The 17,610-nt window shown below is 40.9% G+C and overlaps 1 protein-coding gene across 1 annotated transcript in view; it reads left to right on the top strand.

The window, feature by feature from the left end:
• The window catches only part of lrpprc (leucine-rich pentatricopeptide repeat containing), a 132,017-nt gene that overhangs the window by 68,921 nt on the left and 45,486 nt on the right, over positions 1–17,610 (top strand). Inside the window, exons 21-23 of the mRNA XM_078229667.1 lie at positions 12,016–12,146; positions 12,412–12,497; positions 13,609–13,816. Of these exons, the coding sequence (XP_078085793.1) occupies positions 12,016–12,146; positions 12,412–12,497; positions 13,609–13,816 (425 nt within the window). The remainder of the gene's footprint in view (positions 1–12,015; positions 12,147–12,411; positions 12,498–13,608; positions 13,817–17,610) is intronic.

Here is a 17,610-nt window from a genome sequence, read left to right as displayed (position 1 = left end):
ATCCATCTCTTCTAAGAAATCTCTGCCTGCAGCGTTGCTGGGCGATCACAGTTAACAATGAAGCTTGAAGCTTATCAGGTGAATTCAAGAAAAAAAGAAGGCACGAGGGACTCCAGCTGGGTTGTCTTCATCAGCTGCTTTTCCTCAGTTCTGCTGAGAAAATCTCTGCTTACAGCATTCAAAAGGTTGGCTTGCCTGTGACTGCCCTCTCCAACTGACCAGTAATTTAAACTTGGTTGTGTTTTCCCAGGTAAGGCTTGGGAATTCTCCTTCTTAGCCAGGTTTCCTTTGATTAGATTTGATGGTTTGTCTCATACGAACATATGAAGATAAGAAGTAGGAGGAATAGGCTGCTCTGCCATTCAATAAGATCATGGCTGAAAATCAAATCAAAAATTGGAACCTCAACTCCACATTCCTACCTACCCGCGCCTCCCACCCTGATAACCTTTCATCCCCTTATTAATGAAGAATCCATCTAACGCTCTCAAAAATATTCAAAGACACTAGTTCCATTGCTTTTTGAGGAAGTGTTTTCCAGGGACACTCAATCCTCTGAGAGAAATTTCTCCCCCATTCTGTCTTAAATGAGCAACCCCTCATTTTTTGAACAATCCCCACTTGGTTGGGTATCAGGACTTTGGCTAATGGAATAGGAAATATGGCTCATTTGTATTCCCCTGAGGTCATTTTCTTTGGGTCTTTGCAGACATAACTACTCCATTTCAATGGGTTTGAAATGTGCAGTAATACAAAGTAAATAACCATCTTGACTGTTAGTTCAAGTCACTTTAGTCTGTTTATAATGAAATATTTTAAAATAATGATGCCATGTCCTTTGTGCTCTTCCTGAAGGCAGATCCTGGCTCATTGTCTGTTGATGCTCCATCTTGAGTTTTCTTGGAAGTTTTTGACAGTAGTGGTTTGCCAAGGGCAGGTCAAGGAGGCAGGTCCCAAGCCTATCCCAGCTCGAATGGGAATCAAACACAGGCTTATGGTGCTACTCTGATCTGCATGCTAGCTATTCCTAGTTTATCCCCCATAGCAATGCCTTGACCAATTGAGTCGACCTGCCTGGTTTGAATTTAAACAAAAAGCTTGGCAGTTAACTGTTCCCTGGTGTATTCTCCATGGCAATGCCTGTGCCAATCAGAGTCTTCTTGCCAACCAATCAGCATTCTATAATGCAGTATAAATTATTTTTCCTTTTACAATTGGTATTCTCGCAAATCTGTCCTCTGAGTAGAAGACGAAAAGCTTTGACAGCATGTCTCTTTTTAGCAATACTGAGGTTCTGTTCCAACAAACCACTATTTCTATACCATTCTGTCCAAGTTCATTTCTTAGGATAATGGGATGGTTAATGAAAGCAGTATTGTGGTAATCTCAATGTCCATTGAGAGATTGGTTGAGGCAAGGCAATTGGAAAAATTGGGTAAATATTTGAATCAGAGGAAGGCAGTTTTGATGAGAAAGCAGGGCAGAGTTCAAGATAGCGGAAATGGATTTGGATTGCCAAATCTATCCAGGAATCTGATGGATCATTCCACTGCACTACAAACTACTGCAATGCATTCCACTGAATTCTTTCTGGAGCCAATCTTGGAAATGCATCAACATGCTGGACCATGGAGTTTTGAACTATACCCCAGGTCCTTGACACAGAGCTACTGATTTAAGATGTGCAACTCTGGGCCATTGCCAAGTGGAGACCAGGTACTTTCTCATAGGAAAATAGACTTTTAAAAAGCGCTAAGTTCGCAATGTGTTGAAGTATAATTTTCTACGATCTGTGGGTGATGGTTCGCAATAATCCTTCATTTCCTCTCATTGGACAATAAGAGGCAAAGCGTTGAATGGGCTGCTCTGACAATGTTGAACGAAAACCTGGAGATACTGGAGTAATGGCTCTGCTGAGGGCCACATACGAAGTGCATGTCACAAGCAGCCTTTGGGCCATATAATGATTGTACTGGTGAAGGAGCTAATGAAACGCCAGCTCACAGTTTTTCTCTTTGAAGCTCATCGCAAGCTTCTTCAAAATCCTTAAATCACATAGACTTCTCTATTCCCTCTTAATTCAATTTGTAAGATGGATCAAGTGGAACTTTGGAAATCCAGGCTGACTGCCCTCATTCAATTTCTTATTCTCCAGAAGCTTAATTTCATCACACATTGTAGACTTCAGTAGTGTACAAACATGTGAAATAAGATTAACCGATGTATAATTCTAAGCTTAATCCTGTTTACTTTTGAGTTGCTTTTGCTACCGTCCAGTGTCATAATTTTCCTTTCCAAATAACTCTTGCCATATCCTGGTCTCCTTTTAGATAATACTTTACACTCTGATTTCTTGACAGCACCGTTTGATCCTTATTTCACATATTTAGAAGCATTTATATACTGAGGGCATCACACTTGGCTCTGATGATGCATTGATGATCAACAATTTAACAATATAAATCTGATCGCCTGTAGCGTCCAAGTTCTGAAATGATGTTAAGCTGCTTTTGAAATGCTTTCAAAATCTCTGGGGCAGCACGGTGGCACAATGGTTAAGCACTGCTGCCTCACAGCGGCAGAGACTCGGGTTCAATTCCTGGCTTGGGGCACTGTCTGTGCACACTCTGCACGTTCTCCCCATGTCTGTGTGGGTTTCCTCAGGTGCTTCGGTTTCCTCCCACAGTCCAAAAGACATGCTGGTTAGGTGCATTGGCCATGCTAAATTCTCCCTCAGTGTACCCGAACAGGTGCCGGAGTGTGGCGTCTAGGGGATTTTCACAGTATCTTCATTGCAGTGTTAATGTAAGCCTACTTGTGTTTAATAAATAAACTTCAAACTTCTTTTTCCCTTCTGCTGATTTTTGAATTGGTTTTAGAAATTCACTACTTTTCTATTCCAAAATGATTAAGCCATCCCTTCTCAAATCCCCATTCTCAGAGAAGCCCAGAGAATATCTTGCCCTATTCGCAAAAAAAGTGACTCAAAATGTTATGATTCCAATTGGAAACCAATTGATTATCCTTTACTAGGCCCCTGTTCAAGCCAGGGAAGGATGCAACTTTACATCTTAAACATTCATTCTCTCCACCACTGGCACACAGTGACAGCTGTGTGTAAACACAAGATACATTGCAGCAACTCACCAAACCTCCTGTGATGGTACTTTCCGAACCTGCAACCTCTACTTAAGACAAGGATAGCAGGTGTGAATACCACCATCTGCAAGTTCCCCAAGTCACATACCATCCTGACTTGGAACGGTATCACTGTTCCTTCTGTCACTGGGTCAGAAACCTGGAACTCTATTCCTAATAGCACTGTGGGTATACACCTACACCAGATGGACTGTAGTGGATCAAGAAGGCAGCTCCCCAGCATCTTCTCAAGGGCAATTGGGAATGGGCAATAAATACTGGCCTAACCAGTGACACCTGCATTCCACGAATGAACATTATTTAAAAAAGGCTTGCACAAAGCCATTTCATCAAGAAGTCAAGCACTGAACACTCTTTATTGGTTACAAGTCACAATGTTGGGTACACAGATACTCCATAGCATGAGAGCAATGGAGTTATCTGGACTTCTTCTCGGAGCAGATAAAGTTAAGAAATGACCCATTGACTTTTCCAAACTGATGAGAGTTTCTGGTGGAGAAAAATTATTCCCTCTGGTAATTGGATCAGTAACGAAAGGCGATAGATTCAAAATTATTGGGAAAAGATCTATAAGGGTGATGCAATTTTTTTTTTCAAATTGAGTTGTAATGAACTGGAACACAACTGGAAAAGTGGTGGAAGTTAATTCCTTAAATAATTGTAAAAAGGAGTTGGACTGGTGCATGATGATGAGGAACTCGGAAGGTTTTGGATAAAAAGCAGGAATATCTGAGAAAGCATGGCTGCTGTTTCTAGGAGCCAGCACAAGCAGAGTGTGTCAAATAGTGGCCTCCTGGGTAGCAAATCATTACTAGATAGACATGCTTTAAAAAGCGAAAGTTACGCAGGCAATGTAGCATATCACTAAATAAACTCGGAAAGATACTGAACATTAACTACAGCAGTGATCAGGAAGTTTGATGTTACAAATTGGAGGGATTGTGCTAAGTAATTGTTTGCACAGCTGAAAATTTAACTTTGAATTCTCTTTGCTTTGAATAGCTGGTTTCTTGAATAGCCCGTGCTTGTGTGTGTGATTAGCAACATTCAGAACTTCTGTGGTCCCATTCTTTACCAGTGTTGTGGTTGAGTCCATCTCCTTCATCTCTGGGACACAGCCATAAGCTTCTAAAATCTTCAATGAGCCCAGTTTTGGCAGCGGGACTGTGTGTTCCACTTAAACTTTGATTGAACTCACCTTATGTAAGACTAGTTATATTAGAGCTGATTTTAGTCATCACCCCCCCTCACCCCACCCGACTTCTTTTCTGATCTTGATTTCTTCTAACGTTAACTGATCTTTGTTTGTCTGCAGTTGGCTGGTTGCACCCTCATTGGCCAGATCACATTTTTTTCTTTTAACTCCTTGTTCTTCCAGACTGTTACTGGTAAAGGCACTTTTCTGCATCTTCAAGATAAGTCTTATAGAAGAAAGCGAGCCTGATTGAGCAAATAGAAACTGATAGTTACATAAAGCCAAAGAGAGGCAGCTTTGTTCCCCATAGTCAAATATCTATTACTGCTCCTCCTGACAAACTATTAATAGACTAACACGGAAGAATGTGCAATCTTGCACATTTGTTTTCATTTTAAAGGCAGGTCTCCCTTCAATCATTTACTTAACTACTGTGGATGACATTGTTGCCAGAAGATCTCATTGACCATCTACAAATCTGCTTTACGACCTATAAATATAGGATCCTGTGGTTGCTGTTGAGTTGCTGGAGCGGGGGTTTCCACCAGCAAGTCAGTTTGTGTCTATTTGAATTTTACAACCATATATTTACTGATTTTGCATTTCTTGAATATTTTCTCCTGCCCAATGAAAAGAACCAGGTGTTCAGTTTCCCCCCCGGATGCTTTTCCTCCACATCAGGCGGTCTTCGGCGAGGCATTCCCAGTTATTGGTGGGGATGTTGTATTTTTCGAAGAAGGCTTTTGAGGGTGTCCTTGAAGCATTTCTCTGCCCTCTGGGGCTCACGTGCAGTGCAAAAGTTCCGAATGGAGCGTTTGTTTTGGGAGTCTTGTGTCAGGCGAGCGATGTGGCTCGCCCAGCGGAGTTGATCAAGCGTGGTCGATGTTTCGATGTTGGCCTGAGAGAGAACATTTGCAGGATCGAGTGCAGACAACGCTGATGGCACTTTGCCTGCTGTACATTCTCCATGTCTCTGAGCTATATAGGACGATGGGTGTCTATATTGTTCTGTAGACCATGAGCTTGGTGCTGGGTCTGAGCTCCTGGTCTTCAGACACTTCTTCAGGCAGTCGATCACTGCGCTGGAACACTGAAGGCAGCGTTGAACCTCATTGTCGATGTTTGTTGTTATTGGCAGTAGGCTCCCAAGGTATGGAAAGTGGACCATATTGTCCAAGACCACATTGAGATTTTGATATCTAGGGGGCAGTGTTGTGTGGCAGGGCAGGTTGGTAGAGGACCTTTGTCTTCGATGGATGTTTAGTGTAAGGCCCATGCTCTTGTACACCTCAGTGAAGGTGTTGACGATGACCTGGAGCTCGGTCTCAGCGCTTGCACAGATGCAAACATTGAATTACAGTAAGCAGACTGTGACAGAGGATGGGACAACCTTTGATGTAGCCTGCAGGCGGTGGAGGTTGAACAGATTCTTGCTTGTTCTGTAGTTTAACTCCATTCAAGCGAGGGGCTTGCTGAAGGTGAGATGGAGCATTGTCGCAAGGAAGATCAAGAAAAGTGTTGGTGTGATGACACTGCCTTGCTGACTCCAGTCCAGAAAATGTGAATAGAGCCCGTGGTGAATCGTTGGTCAGGATCCATGTCATCATGGAGCAGGCAGAGGTTGGGGACAAATCTTTGGGGCCAGCAGGAGGGCACTCCATAATCCCTCATGATTGACTGTCGAAGGCTTTTGTGAAGTCAATGAAGGCTATGTACAAGGGTTGGTGGTGTTCCCTGCACTTCTCTTTAGTTACCATGCAGTGAAGATCCATGTTCATTGTGCCTCTTAGTGGGTTCATTTAATATTGCAGCTCTGGGAAGGGCTCTTAAGCTGCAGCACGGTGGTGATTTAAGGAAGCCTCTTGTGATGACCTTCCCTGTGACCAACTGTGGTTATTGCAGTCAGATTTCTCACCTTCCTTGAAGGTGGTCACCATTACAGCATCTCTGAGATATCCTGGCATGTTCTCTTTCTTCCAACTAATGGAAATGAGGTTATCTATTCATATAATTGTTCCCCTCTGCCTTGTTTTAGTGCTTTTGCGGGGATTCTATCTTCTCCCGATGCCTTGTTATCCTTCAATTGTCGAATGGCCCTTCTACCTCATGCTGTGCTGGGGTTGTGCTGAGATGGTGACGACAGAGGGATGGAGTGGAGACCATGTGTATTGAAGACAGAGTCTCTGTTAAGGAGGTCATTGAAGTGCTCCTCCGAAAGGGCGCTAACTGCCTCTCCTTGGATTAGTGCCCCTCCATGTTTGGCCAGCAGTGGGGTGGGGCCTTGGGTGCTTGGGCCATAGGTGGTCTTGACTGCGTGAAAGAAGCCTTGCGCGTCATTGTTGACAGCTAACTGCTGGATTGTCTGTGCTTTCTCCATCCACCATCTTTTCTTTGGGTCATGGTTTTTTTTTTTGCTGACCTCCGCCATCAGTAGAGCTGCTTTCATGTTCTTGAGTTGGGTTGCTGTTTCAGGTTCACCGTAGGCTGATCGATTCCTGGATCTCCTGGTCATTCTCTGAAAGTGGGATAAAATTTATAGTGCCTGTGTGACCTTTGATCAAATGTAGTAGTCTGAAAGTTTGACATTTCTATTCATCACAGTTCTGGCCTAATGACCAACCTTCATCTGCTTTGCAATGGAGAAATGGGCAAAGAGAACCAGCAGGATCCATTCTTTTCTGCCTGGAAAAGCGGTGCAGATTGTAGATGGGAGCATGCAGCTACAAACTGTTCAGTCTGACCGCATATAAACTAGTGGCTTTGGGGAGGTAACCTTGAATTTGAAATTTAAAAAACGTTTATTTGGCAGTTTGTTGACGGAAATGTAGCATCCGTTAATACTAGGTCCAGGCATGCAATTCGTACAAAATCTTCAGTTTTAGAAAGTGCCTGGCTCCCAAGCGTTTATCATCCCAACATGGTTGGTCAGAGAAAAACCATCGCACATTTTTCTAAATAAAAGACAAATTTAAAACGTGCAAAGTTATTCAAATTTTATTCTTCCTGGGAAAGCTAAAGATAGGTGAAATCCCTGATGAAAAATACTTTATGCTCCATAAATCAATTATTGGTGCCACCTGAATTCTATCCACACATTCCACATCTCATTTTTTCAAGTTCTTTACTGTCTTGGTCGATTGGAATTGTAATCCCCAATACTTATTGTATGGTGATTCTAAAACATGGGGGAAGGAGGTTTGAAGGGATGTTGGCCTTCCTGTCATGAAACTTGGAAACCTAAATTGCCATATACTTCAACCCAAAGCAGAAAGAAGTTTGAGAATCAAGTAACGTGTTTCAGGGCATGCATGTGTCCAACAATAGACCATCTGATGGCTTTATAAATTACTCAACTATAGTCCCATTTGTGTTTTTTTTATGACATGATTGTGCGTCAAAAGATTGAGATACAGTTAAAACCATGTACTGAAGTATCCAATAAAGATGTGTCACAAGCTGTTTGGAAGGTGCATGAAATAAAAGGGGCTGTAGTGAAGCACATGTTAATATATTCACCCCCACCCCCCACACAACCGACCAGGTACATCTGTTCACATTTAATTGGAAGCAGTAATGCTTATGAAAATAACTAACTGCAGTGGAAATTGTGACTTTTATAGCCTAATTACTTTCTGTCAATGCATCCATTGGGGGGAGGGTGTCTTAAAATGAGTTTGTTCTCCATAATTATAGATGCCTTATAAAACTACAGAGAGACTGAGAGTCTACAGCATTTTAGCTCAAAAATAATCTGATTTTCGTGGTCACTGACCTCGAAGAAAGCTGCCCACAAGAAATAGCAATCTCTCATGGAGTATAGTTCCCATTTCCTGATGTCAAATTGAGTCTGGTGCCAAATAAAGGTGTCCAGCAACACTTGTGTCGTCAAGCAGCCAATTGCATGGAAATATTCTTGCCGGCAGCAAACCAGTTAAGTAAAATGCACTGAATATTTCACTTATTATTAACATTTTAGAGTAAAATAAATGATTGGGTCACTCACGTGAGATTAAAGTAGAAGCAAAAAAAAAGTGATAATAGATAATATAAGGATTTGATATTCCACAAATTTGTTTTCAGGGCTGGTGATTTGTTTAGTAATTATGAACTTGGTACCTTATTCGTGCCACACAAGTTCTTTTATTATTGTCGCAAGTATGCTTACATTAACACTGCTTTGAAGTTACTGCAAAAATCCCTTAGTCACCACACTCTGCCGTCTGTTCGGGTACGCTGAGGGAGAATTTAGCACAGTCAATGGACCTAACCAGCATATCTTTTGGACTGTGGGAGGAAACCGGTGCGCCCAGAGGAAACACGCAGACACGGAGAGGACATGCAGACTCCGCACAGACAGTGAGCCAAGCCGGGAATTTAATCTGGGTCCCTGGCGCTGTGTGGCAGCAGGGCTAGCCACTGTGCCAGAGGCAATGACTAACTCCCAACAAGAGAGAATCTCGCTACCTTCGCTTTATTTTCAATGGAACTACCATTGTGAATCTCCCAAAATCACCATACTCGGGGGTTACCATTCACCAGGAACTGAACTGGACTAGCCATATAAATACTGTGGCTGCAAGAGCAGGTCAGAGGCTGGGAATTCTTTGGGAAGTAACTCACTTTCTCATTCCCCAAAGCCTGTCCACTATTTATCTACAAGGCACAAATCATAGAAACCCTACAGTGCAGAAAGAGGCCCATCGAGTCTGAACCAACCACAATCCCACCCAGGCCCTACCCCCATATCCCTACATACTTACCCACTAATCCCTCTAACCTACGCATCCCAGGACACTAAGGGCAATTTTAGCACGGCCAATCAACCTAACCCGCACATCTTTGGACTGTGGGAGGAAACTGGAGCACCCGGAGGAAACCCACGCAGACACAAGGAGAATGTGCAAACTCCACACAGACAGTGACCCAAGCCGGGAATCGAACCCAGGTCCCAGGAGCTGTGAAGCAGCAGTGCTAACCACTGTGCTACCGTGCCGCCCCCAAATCAGGAGTGTGATGAAATATTCTCCACTTGCTTGGATGAGTGCAGCTCCAATAGCACTCGAGAGCTTCAACACCAAATTTGATTCAACCTATTTGATTGGCATCCCATCCACCACCTTCAACATTCACTCCCTCCAAGATGGTACAAGATGCACTGCAGCAACTCGAGGCTCCTTCAGCACCTTCCAAACCTGGAATATCTACCACCTGGAAGGACAAGGTCAGAAGATGCAATTTAATAGGACCATCTGCAAGTTCCCATCTCCCCAAGTCACACACCATTCTGACTTGGAACTGTATTACCATTCCTTCACTGTTGCTGTGTCAAAATCCTGGAACTGAGACCATCTTTATTGCCCTAACAGCACTGTGGGTGTACATACACTACATAGCCTGCAGCAGTTTGAGAAGGTAGTTCAGCACCACCTTCCCAAGGGAGACTTAGGGTGGGTAATAAATGCTGGTTAAATCAGCAGCACCCATGTCCTGTGACCGAATAAAGAAAAATACTACCTCTTTCAACAAAGGTGTAACTTTTTTGAGGGTTTTGCAGTGTAAAGCTAGGGTTGTTCTCCTTGGAGAGAAGTGGAGCTTTGATAGAGATGTACAAGGTAATGATAGATAAAGTGTTCCCAGTAGTTGATGGTACAAGGACTAGGGCACTTGGATTTAAGGTTTTCGGCATCGATTGCAGGGGGATGAGAGGAAGAACTTTTTTATGCAGCAAGTAGTGCAGAATAATAACCTGAAACTCGCTGCCGACAAGGGTGATGGAAGGCAAGACTATCAGTCATTTTGAAAGGATATTGGATAGGCTGTTGAGGGAAATAAATTTACAGGGTTAGTGACATAGATTGGACGATTGGGACTAACTGGATTGTTCTCAGAGCTGACATGGACTGAATAGACTGAATGGCCTCCTCCTGTGCCAAAATAATTGAGCAATTCTCGCCAGTGCAGTGATTACTATTTGATTGCAATGTGCGGGTACTTCAAAAACACACCCTCTTGGGAAGTGTAGCATCGCTGAGAGTGACTTCCAGATTTCTGTGTTTATCTGCGCATACGTTGACTTCAGAAGTTGCTGTAGTTTTTGAAGAGTAATTAGTGGCAAATGCTAAGTTTCACCATCATTATCACTGCAAAATATTGGTCAATGTTTAATCTCAGATTTTTTTTTCTTGATTCATTCATGGAATGTTGCAGGCGAAGCCACTATTTGTTGCTCATTCCTAGTTGCCCTTGAACTGAACATTTCAGAAGATAGTTAAGAATCGACCACATTGCTGTGGGCCTGGAGTTACATGTAGACCAGATTGGGCAAAGACGGCAGATTTCCTACCCTAAAGAATGCTAATGAACCAGATAGGTCTTTTATGACAATTGAAGATAGGTTAATGGTCACCATTGCTAGTCTAGCTTTATGTTCCATATTTATTAAGTCTACCAGCTGCCTTGGTGGGTTTTGAACCCATGTCCCCATTAGCCTGGGCCTCTGGATTACTGGTCCAATGATATTATCACTATCACCATCTCCCTCTACTTGTTTATTAGCTGCAATTGTTTTCAAAGTTTCATGCTTTAATTGTAAATCTTCAGTGGGCTACAATGTCGTTCTCCACATAATTCTTTGTGTGAAAGAGAAATTATGAAGAACAGTGCTATGTCAAAATGTATTACTTTTTTCCAGTGTGGCATTTTGTAATTTGCAGTACTTGAAAGCATGTTTTCTATAATGAGTAATGTCAGTGTAAGTGGTGTCATGTTTATTTTTGAAAGTCATAACTATGTCTCATCCACCTTTTAGAAGTGTGCACTAAATCACGAGAGGAGCTCCCTTTCTACAAAGCGATAGAGGTGGAAACACAATATGCATGCACTATTTCCTTTTAACTTTTTGTTTAATTTTATGATCAGTTTTCCAACTTCCATAGAAGTTAAGTCCTCCATGCTGTTGTGACCATTATTCACATGAACTTTGACAAAGGATATTGGCAGGGTATTCAAAAAGGTTATTGGGATGGTGTTGCCAGGGGTAATATTTGAGCTTAAATCTAATTTTTCCCCACCCTACACCACTTTCCTAGCTAAGATACTCTGTCAGAGAGTCGGTGCAGACTCGATGGCCAAATGGCCACTTCTGCACTGTGGGGATTCTATGAAAATGTTCCCATGTACATTCAAGGTAATATAACTGGCTAAGTGCAGCTACATAAGAAATTGAGACATGGTCACAAGTTAGTAAAATGATGTATATTTCATGTTCATCCATTTTGTATTATATTTAAACTGACGAGGGAGAATGTTTTTCAGGAAATGCAATATTCTGCTCATTGCAATGAGGGCCATTATTTAATTTTACTAAAAGTACATTAGAAGTATATTCATGTATTCAATTACCCAATACTTGCTCCAATGATTAGTATTTGACATTTTCTGGGCGCTTAATTTCTTTTGAAAAATAATGAGCTTTCTTGTTTTGCCAGTCACATTTTATCTTTAAAGACGTCGCGTGAATCCACTTGTATAATAATTAAACGTACTGAATAGTAAAAAAAACAGCACTAACTGTCAAGGTTCCAGTGAGAGAGGAAATCTTAGACCTATTTTATGTGGGCAATGCCATCTTCAGAAGAACCGCTTTTTCGTTCTCTTTCTAGAATATGCAAAAAGCCCTTGAAGTGAAAGCTCAGTATGAATCGGACATGGCTATCGGTGGCTACGCTGCACTAATAAATCTTTGCTGTCGACACGATAATGCAGAAGAGGCAATGAACCTGAAACAAGAAGTGTAAGTACACTAGTGCAGAAATATGTCAGGTTAATTTATGCTGATATAAGGACCTTCCTGAATTAAACAGGTAGAAATCTTTAGATTCCCTTCATAAAATCTTAATCAGGGCCTGGACCATGGATAAATTAAAAGTGAGAGTTGCTGCACGTTGATTTTTATGCAGCATGAAGTTGAGTGTTGCATTACTGCAACATTTTGATGTACTAAATAAAACTCTGCTCAGTTGTGAAAAACTAACCTTCTCCTCGTTCTGAAATTTAAGGGACCGTAAAGATTCGTCTGTTGCCCTTGACACAAATAAGTACTTGGCACTTGTGAGAGTCCTAGCCAAGCATGGTAAATTAGAAGGTAAGCTGTCTGCTTGTGTAAACTAATTAGTTTTTAAAAAATCACAATTAAACATTTACTATAAAGTAAATGAGAATGTGACTTTATTTTGATGGTCTATACCATGCCTTCAAAGGTTATATTTGCATGGCGTATGATAATTTTCATGTGAATTCACGTAAAAATGCTGGACAGTGCAGGCCATTACAGTAGTTATAATGGCTTGGCAAGCTTGTCATTTATATTTTGCACAGCTCAGTGCATTTGCTTTTTTTTTTGCAGCTCTTTTTATTAACATAGCCATTCGAAGTTTGAGGAACATGACTTGTGGCATAGATTGCCTACTGTGCCTACCCTAATGGTTTTTATTTTTGTTTTAGTATGGTAATGCATAATAACTTGAATGCAAAGTTGCATGACATTTATAAAACAGTCTGAATATGCTATTTGGAAATAAATGTTCAGTTCAATTTTAGAATTATATTTGGAACTTATTAAAACATTTGAAATAATTCACTTAGCTGGATTAGTTGCTAAAAGCCACAATGCTTGCTTTTGTTGAAATATGAGAATGGACTAGATCTATTCCATAAGGAGAACTAATTTGTTCAGATTATCAAACCTTATTTTTTTAATGTAGACTGTTAGAAAGCTTTCCCTCGCTAAGACTGGATAATTAGTATCGGCTCTGCAAACAGGCTGTATCGGTATCAAGCCATTAGTCTAGATGTAAATACAGTGTAAACACATCTTAATTATCTGGCCTCGTGACAAACCATCTGCTAGAGAAACAATAGTGTGATTTAGCAGATGTTATCATTGAAGGATAAAAGCATCCATTTAGTGAGATTGTGCAGCTACAGGGCAGGCTGTGCAGGGTTATACAGTGCAGAGTGGGCACACAGATACTGCCTATAATTTGTAGTCACAGTAGCAGAGAAATGATAAAATCATGCCATTGTGGTATATAATTGTAGTCTCGCATAGATATACAAGTAGTAATTAACTTGAAATCTGCATTATACTCCAGAATTTGCATTCTTGCTTAGTTAAAATGCCATTTTAAAAAAAGGCAGTTTGTTTTTCTCTTGAATAAATTTTAGCTGGGAACCTTTGGTGTTTTGCATTGTAGAAGCTATTCTCATCCTAAAGGAGATGAAAGAGAAAGGGATTGTTCAAAGAGAGACCACCGTCACTTCGCTCTTCCATATCCTGAATGCTGTAGCGATGAAGGGAGAAGCAGATACAGTGAAACAGCTACATGAATCCATTGTGAATTTGGGGTTGGCCAAGCCTACTGCCAACCTGTGTTCACCACTGATTGGAGTCCATCTTGATCAGTAAGTCAAAAATACAAAAATCAACATTTCCTCATAGCAACCAACTTAAGGTTCTGCTGAACAAAGGATTCTCCACTGTTGTAATGTTGTGCATGCTTATTTTACAAAATTTTTCAAGGAAAACTTAATTGGCTTTATGGATTAATGTGTGTTTTTCAGTTATTAGCTAAGCTTAGAGTTTGGAACATCTGGTGAAGAATTTATGTCCGTCGAGATATATTTCAGCAAACATTTTGACACAACTGCACATTAGAGATGACAATTAGAATTTTTGTAAAATGTTATGCAGCAATGTGAAAGAACAATAGCAAGGCAATGAATTTCATTTTCAAAATGTAGAGCTTGAGATGGAGAATTATTTCAGAGTAATGGCTCACTCAATTCGGTTGTAACCTCATATTCTAGGTTTCCTGGCTTTATTGCTAATAAGCAAACCTTATGTAAATGCCTCCCTGTACTTGTGGTTAGAAGTAATTAATCCCATGGTATTGGAACTCACATTCAACTATTTCTTAATTTTAAAATCTGAGCTGTGACATCAGTTGTAACATTGTAAACTGGAGCTATTTGGTCCCCTTACACTTCCATTCCACTGTCACCAACTCTTCACCTCCATCGCCCCTGTTGACCCATCAGACTGCATCTGTGCTGCAAGCCCTCTTGTCTTGGATGAGCTGTAAAATTCTCCAGCTAAATATTTGGAAGATCAAAGTTTTCAGGCATGATAAACTGTGACTTCACTACCAACTCCATCACTGCCTCCCCACTCCCCTTACCACCACACCATCACCGCCACCACCACACCATCACCGCTTTGGTTTGAACCAGACTGTTCACAACCTCAAGGTCTACTTTGGCCCTGAGATGAGTATGCAGTTTCCATCGGATAGGTGCCTACTTCTGTTGCTTGTGTCCTATCCCAAAACAGCTCATTCTTGCCCCAGTGCCTCATGATTGAAACATAAGGACAATTTTAATCCATATTTGTATAAATTTCTCCAACCTGATAGTATTTTCTCTTCCTCTGACTCTAGCTTCTTGTGCAACTGCACCATTGGCTGCTGTGCCTTCAACTGTTTCAGTCTTATTTTTTGCCTTATTTTTACGACTCTCTGTCTCCCTATTCTCATTTTAAGATCCTTCCTTTAGGATATTTTGACCAAACCATTGCTTGTTCCAGTTAATTTTTGTTTGGCTTAGATTTATTTTTTTCCTCATGTCTTTAAGTGCCTTGGGACTTTTTTCTACATTTTTATATACGCACGGACACAGAAACACTTCGTTTGTAATAAAATTGTCCCAAACGTTTTCATTGAATTCTGTCTATTTATGCCTGTGCTTCAGCATGAGGGTAGAGCTCTATAAAATGTGGAGAAAAGCTGCTCTGATGGCCATCTGATCTTTGATCTCTCGCTTGTTCCAGTGTTTATTTTTTTCCTTAATTTCTGTTAATTTGTACAAACTTTACCACTACTATATTGTAGAAGCTGTAGACTAAACATGCTGATGTCTATTGTTAATTTCCCCAATATTTGAAAAGTTGTTGAAGTTGGAAGAGCATACAAACGTACAAAATAGGAGCATACAAAATTCAGCTCCTTGAGCCAGCTCTGCCATTCAATAGGATCATGGCGATCTGTTCTTGGTTCAAGTTCCACATTCCCATCTACTCCCGATAACCTTTGATTCCCTTGTCGAACAAGAATTTGCCTACCTCCTCAGCCATAAAAGTACTCAATAACCCTGCTTCCACTGCCTTCTAAGGCAACGAGTCCCAAAGTCTCTCAATCCTCTGAGAGAACATTTTTCCTCATCTTTGCCCCTTTAACCTTTACTGTTAAAACAGTGCCCCTGGTTCTGGACTTATCCACAAGAGGAAACATCTTTTCCATTTCCACAGTGTCAAAACTGTTCAGGGTCACATGTACTTTAATCAGGGTGCCCCTCATTCTTCTGACCTCCAGTGGAAGCAAGACCAACTTGTCCAACCTTCCCTGATAAGACAACCTGTTCATTCCAGGTATCAATCTGAACCATCTCCAATGCATTTCCATCATTCCTTAAATAAAGTGGCCAAAACTGCGCACACTGTTTGCGATGTGGTCTCACCAATACATCTTTACTTTTATGTTCATTTTCTCTTGCATTCCATTTGTCGCCTTGATTATGTACCTGCATACTAGCTTTTTGTGACTAGTGCACTAGAATACCTAGATCCCCCTGCATCTTGGAATTCTGCAGTCATTCTCTGTTCAAATGTGTACTTTATTATCCATAAGCTACAATGATGTATCAAAGACTTTACAAGCAACAATCGTGCAAGTAGAAGATAACATTTTATTACAATTTTGGATTCACAATGTCTTGCTTTAATTCTTTTGTAGTAGACAAGAGTGAATTTTTCATTTGAGTGTTATAACCTTACATTGTAGCTGTAGAATGTTTATTTGAAGTGGGATTTGATCTGATCAGTTGACCTTAAAAACTCCAGTAACCCTTCAGAAATGAATATTTTGGATTTTTTATCCCGCTTCTGTTTGAATGTGTATTTAAAGGATGACAGTTTATGATGACATCAGGGGAAGCTAACTTGTGCATTACTAGGTCTCGCCGTGCCGAACAGTCAAATTTACATATACAATTGAAATGACATGATCGTTGAACCACTCTGCATTAATGACAGTATCCACTGACGTTAATTCAACTTCTTTGCATACTGCGAGATTTAGTATCTCCTCAAGATGGTTCCCCTTGTGTCGTCATCAACACACCTACTTTTTCTCTAACTTGCACAGATGTGCACCAGTAGGCACATTATTTTAATTTTTTGAGGATTGTTGATGGTAAGCTTAAGTGAGCTGTGCTATACAAAATGGGACAGTTTTTTTTGTTTCTAATGGTGGAGTGTAACATTTTACTTTGTTTCTAATGGTGGAGTGTAACATGTCACTGCCTTTTGCCCATGGAACAAGACTTTCAGTAATGGCAACAGAAAGGAATGAGTTACAGACCAATAATCAACATCAATCTCTTGGAAGGACAAATCCAATGTGCACTTCCGCAAATTTTTGACTAACTCCCTGCAGGAATAAAACCACAACTATATGTAAATCAGCTCAGCAATATGCCAAATGCATTCCGATCTGTTTTCTTTACAATTTGCCTCCATCTTAAATGTTAAGGTGCTACCTCACTTTGTACTTACACATAACACAATTGGCCATTCTTATGTGGGAGCTTAAGAATTGTGTCGTGAGACTATTCATGCGTCAATGCTATCACAACAAACCTGATCCTATCTTTTACATCAGAGTTTGCTGGATAGAAATCATCAGCAGAAGATTTGGTTATTTTCTCACTGGCTAACTCATGAGTACACTACCATCTCTCTAACTAACACAGTGTGAACTGAAAATTGAACTAGACACGTTCTACTCAGTATCGTTCAACTCTGCAAACAGGCACACTTAGTAACATTTAATCAGGATTGCATTTTCTAATGAATAGGACTTCTATTGAGAGAGCCTTGGCTTGGAGTGGCGCAGAACTGAACATACAAATGTGGTACTGAGTCAGAAACAGGTGTTTTGTAAATTGGGGGGGGATTTGAGATACATTGTGGCAATGTGGAGGAAATGTTCGGGATTACTGCTCACCTCTGTGTTCTCGGAGTGCTTAGTGCATACAAAGTGCAGAGGTGTTCCATTCTTCAGCTCAGGCATTCCTGTCCTTAATTAGCTTTTCAGATTGTCAAGCTTGTCAGCTCAGCACTTCAGGAGCATGATTGAAGTGTC

This window comes from Mustelus asterias, chromosome 15 (assembly GCF_964213995.1).
Source record: "Mustelus asterias chromosome 15, sMusAst1.hap1.1, whole genome shotgun sequence".
Classification (NCBI taxonomy): Eukaryota; Metazoa; Chordata; class Chondrichthyes; order Carcharhiniformes; family Triakidae; genus Mustelus; species Mustelus asterias.
The sequence above is the reverse complement of the archived record's forward strand: the minus strand, read 5'-3'. Positions and strand labels throughout refer to the sequence as shown.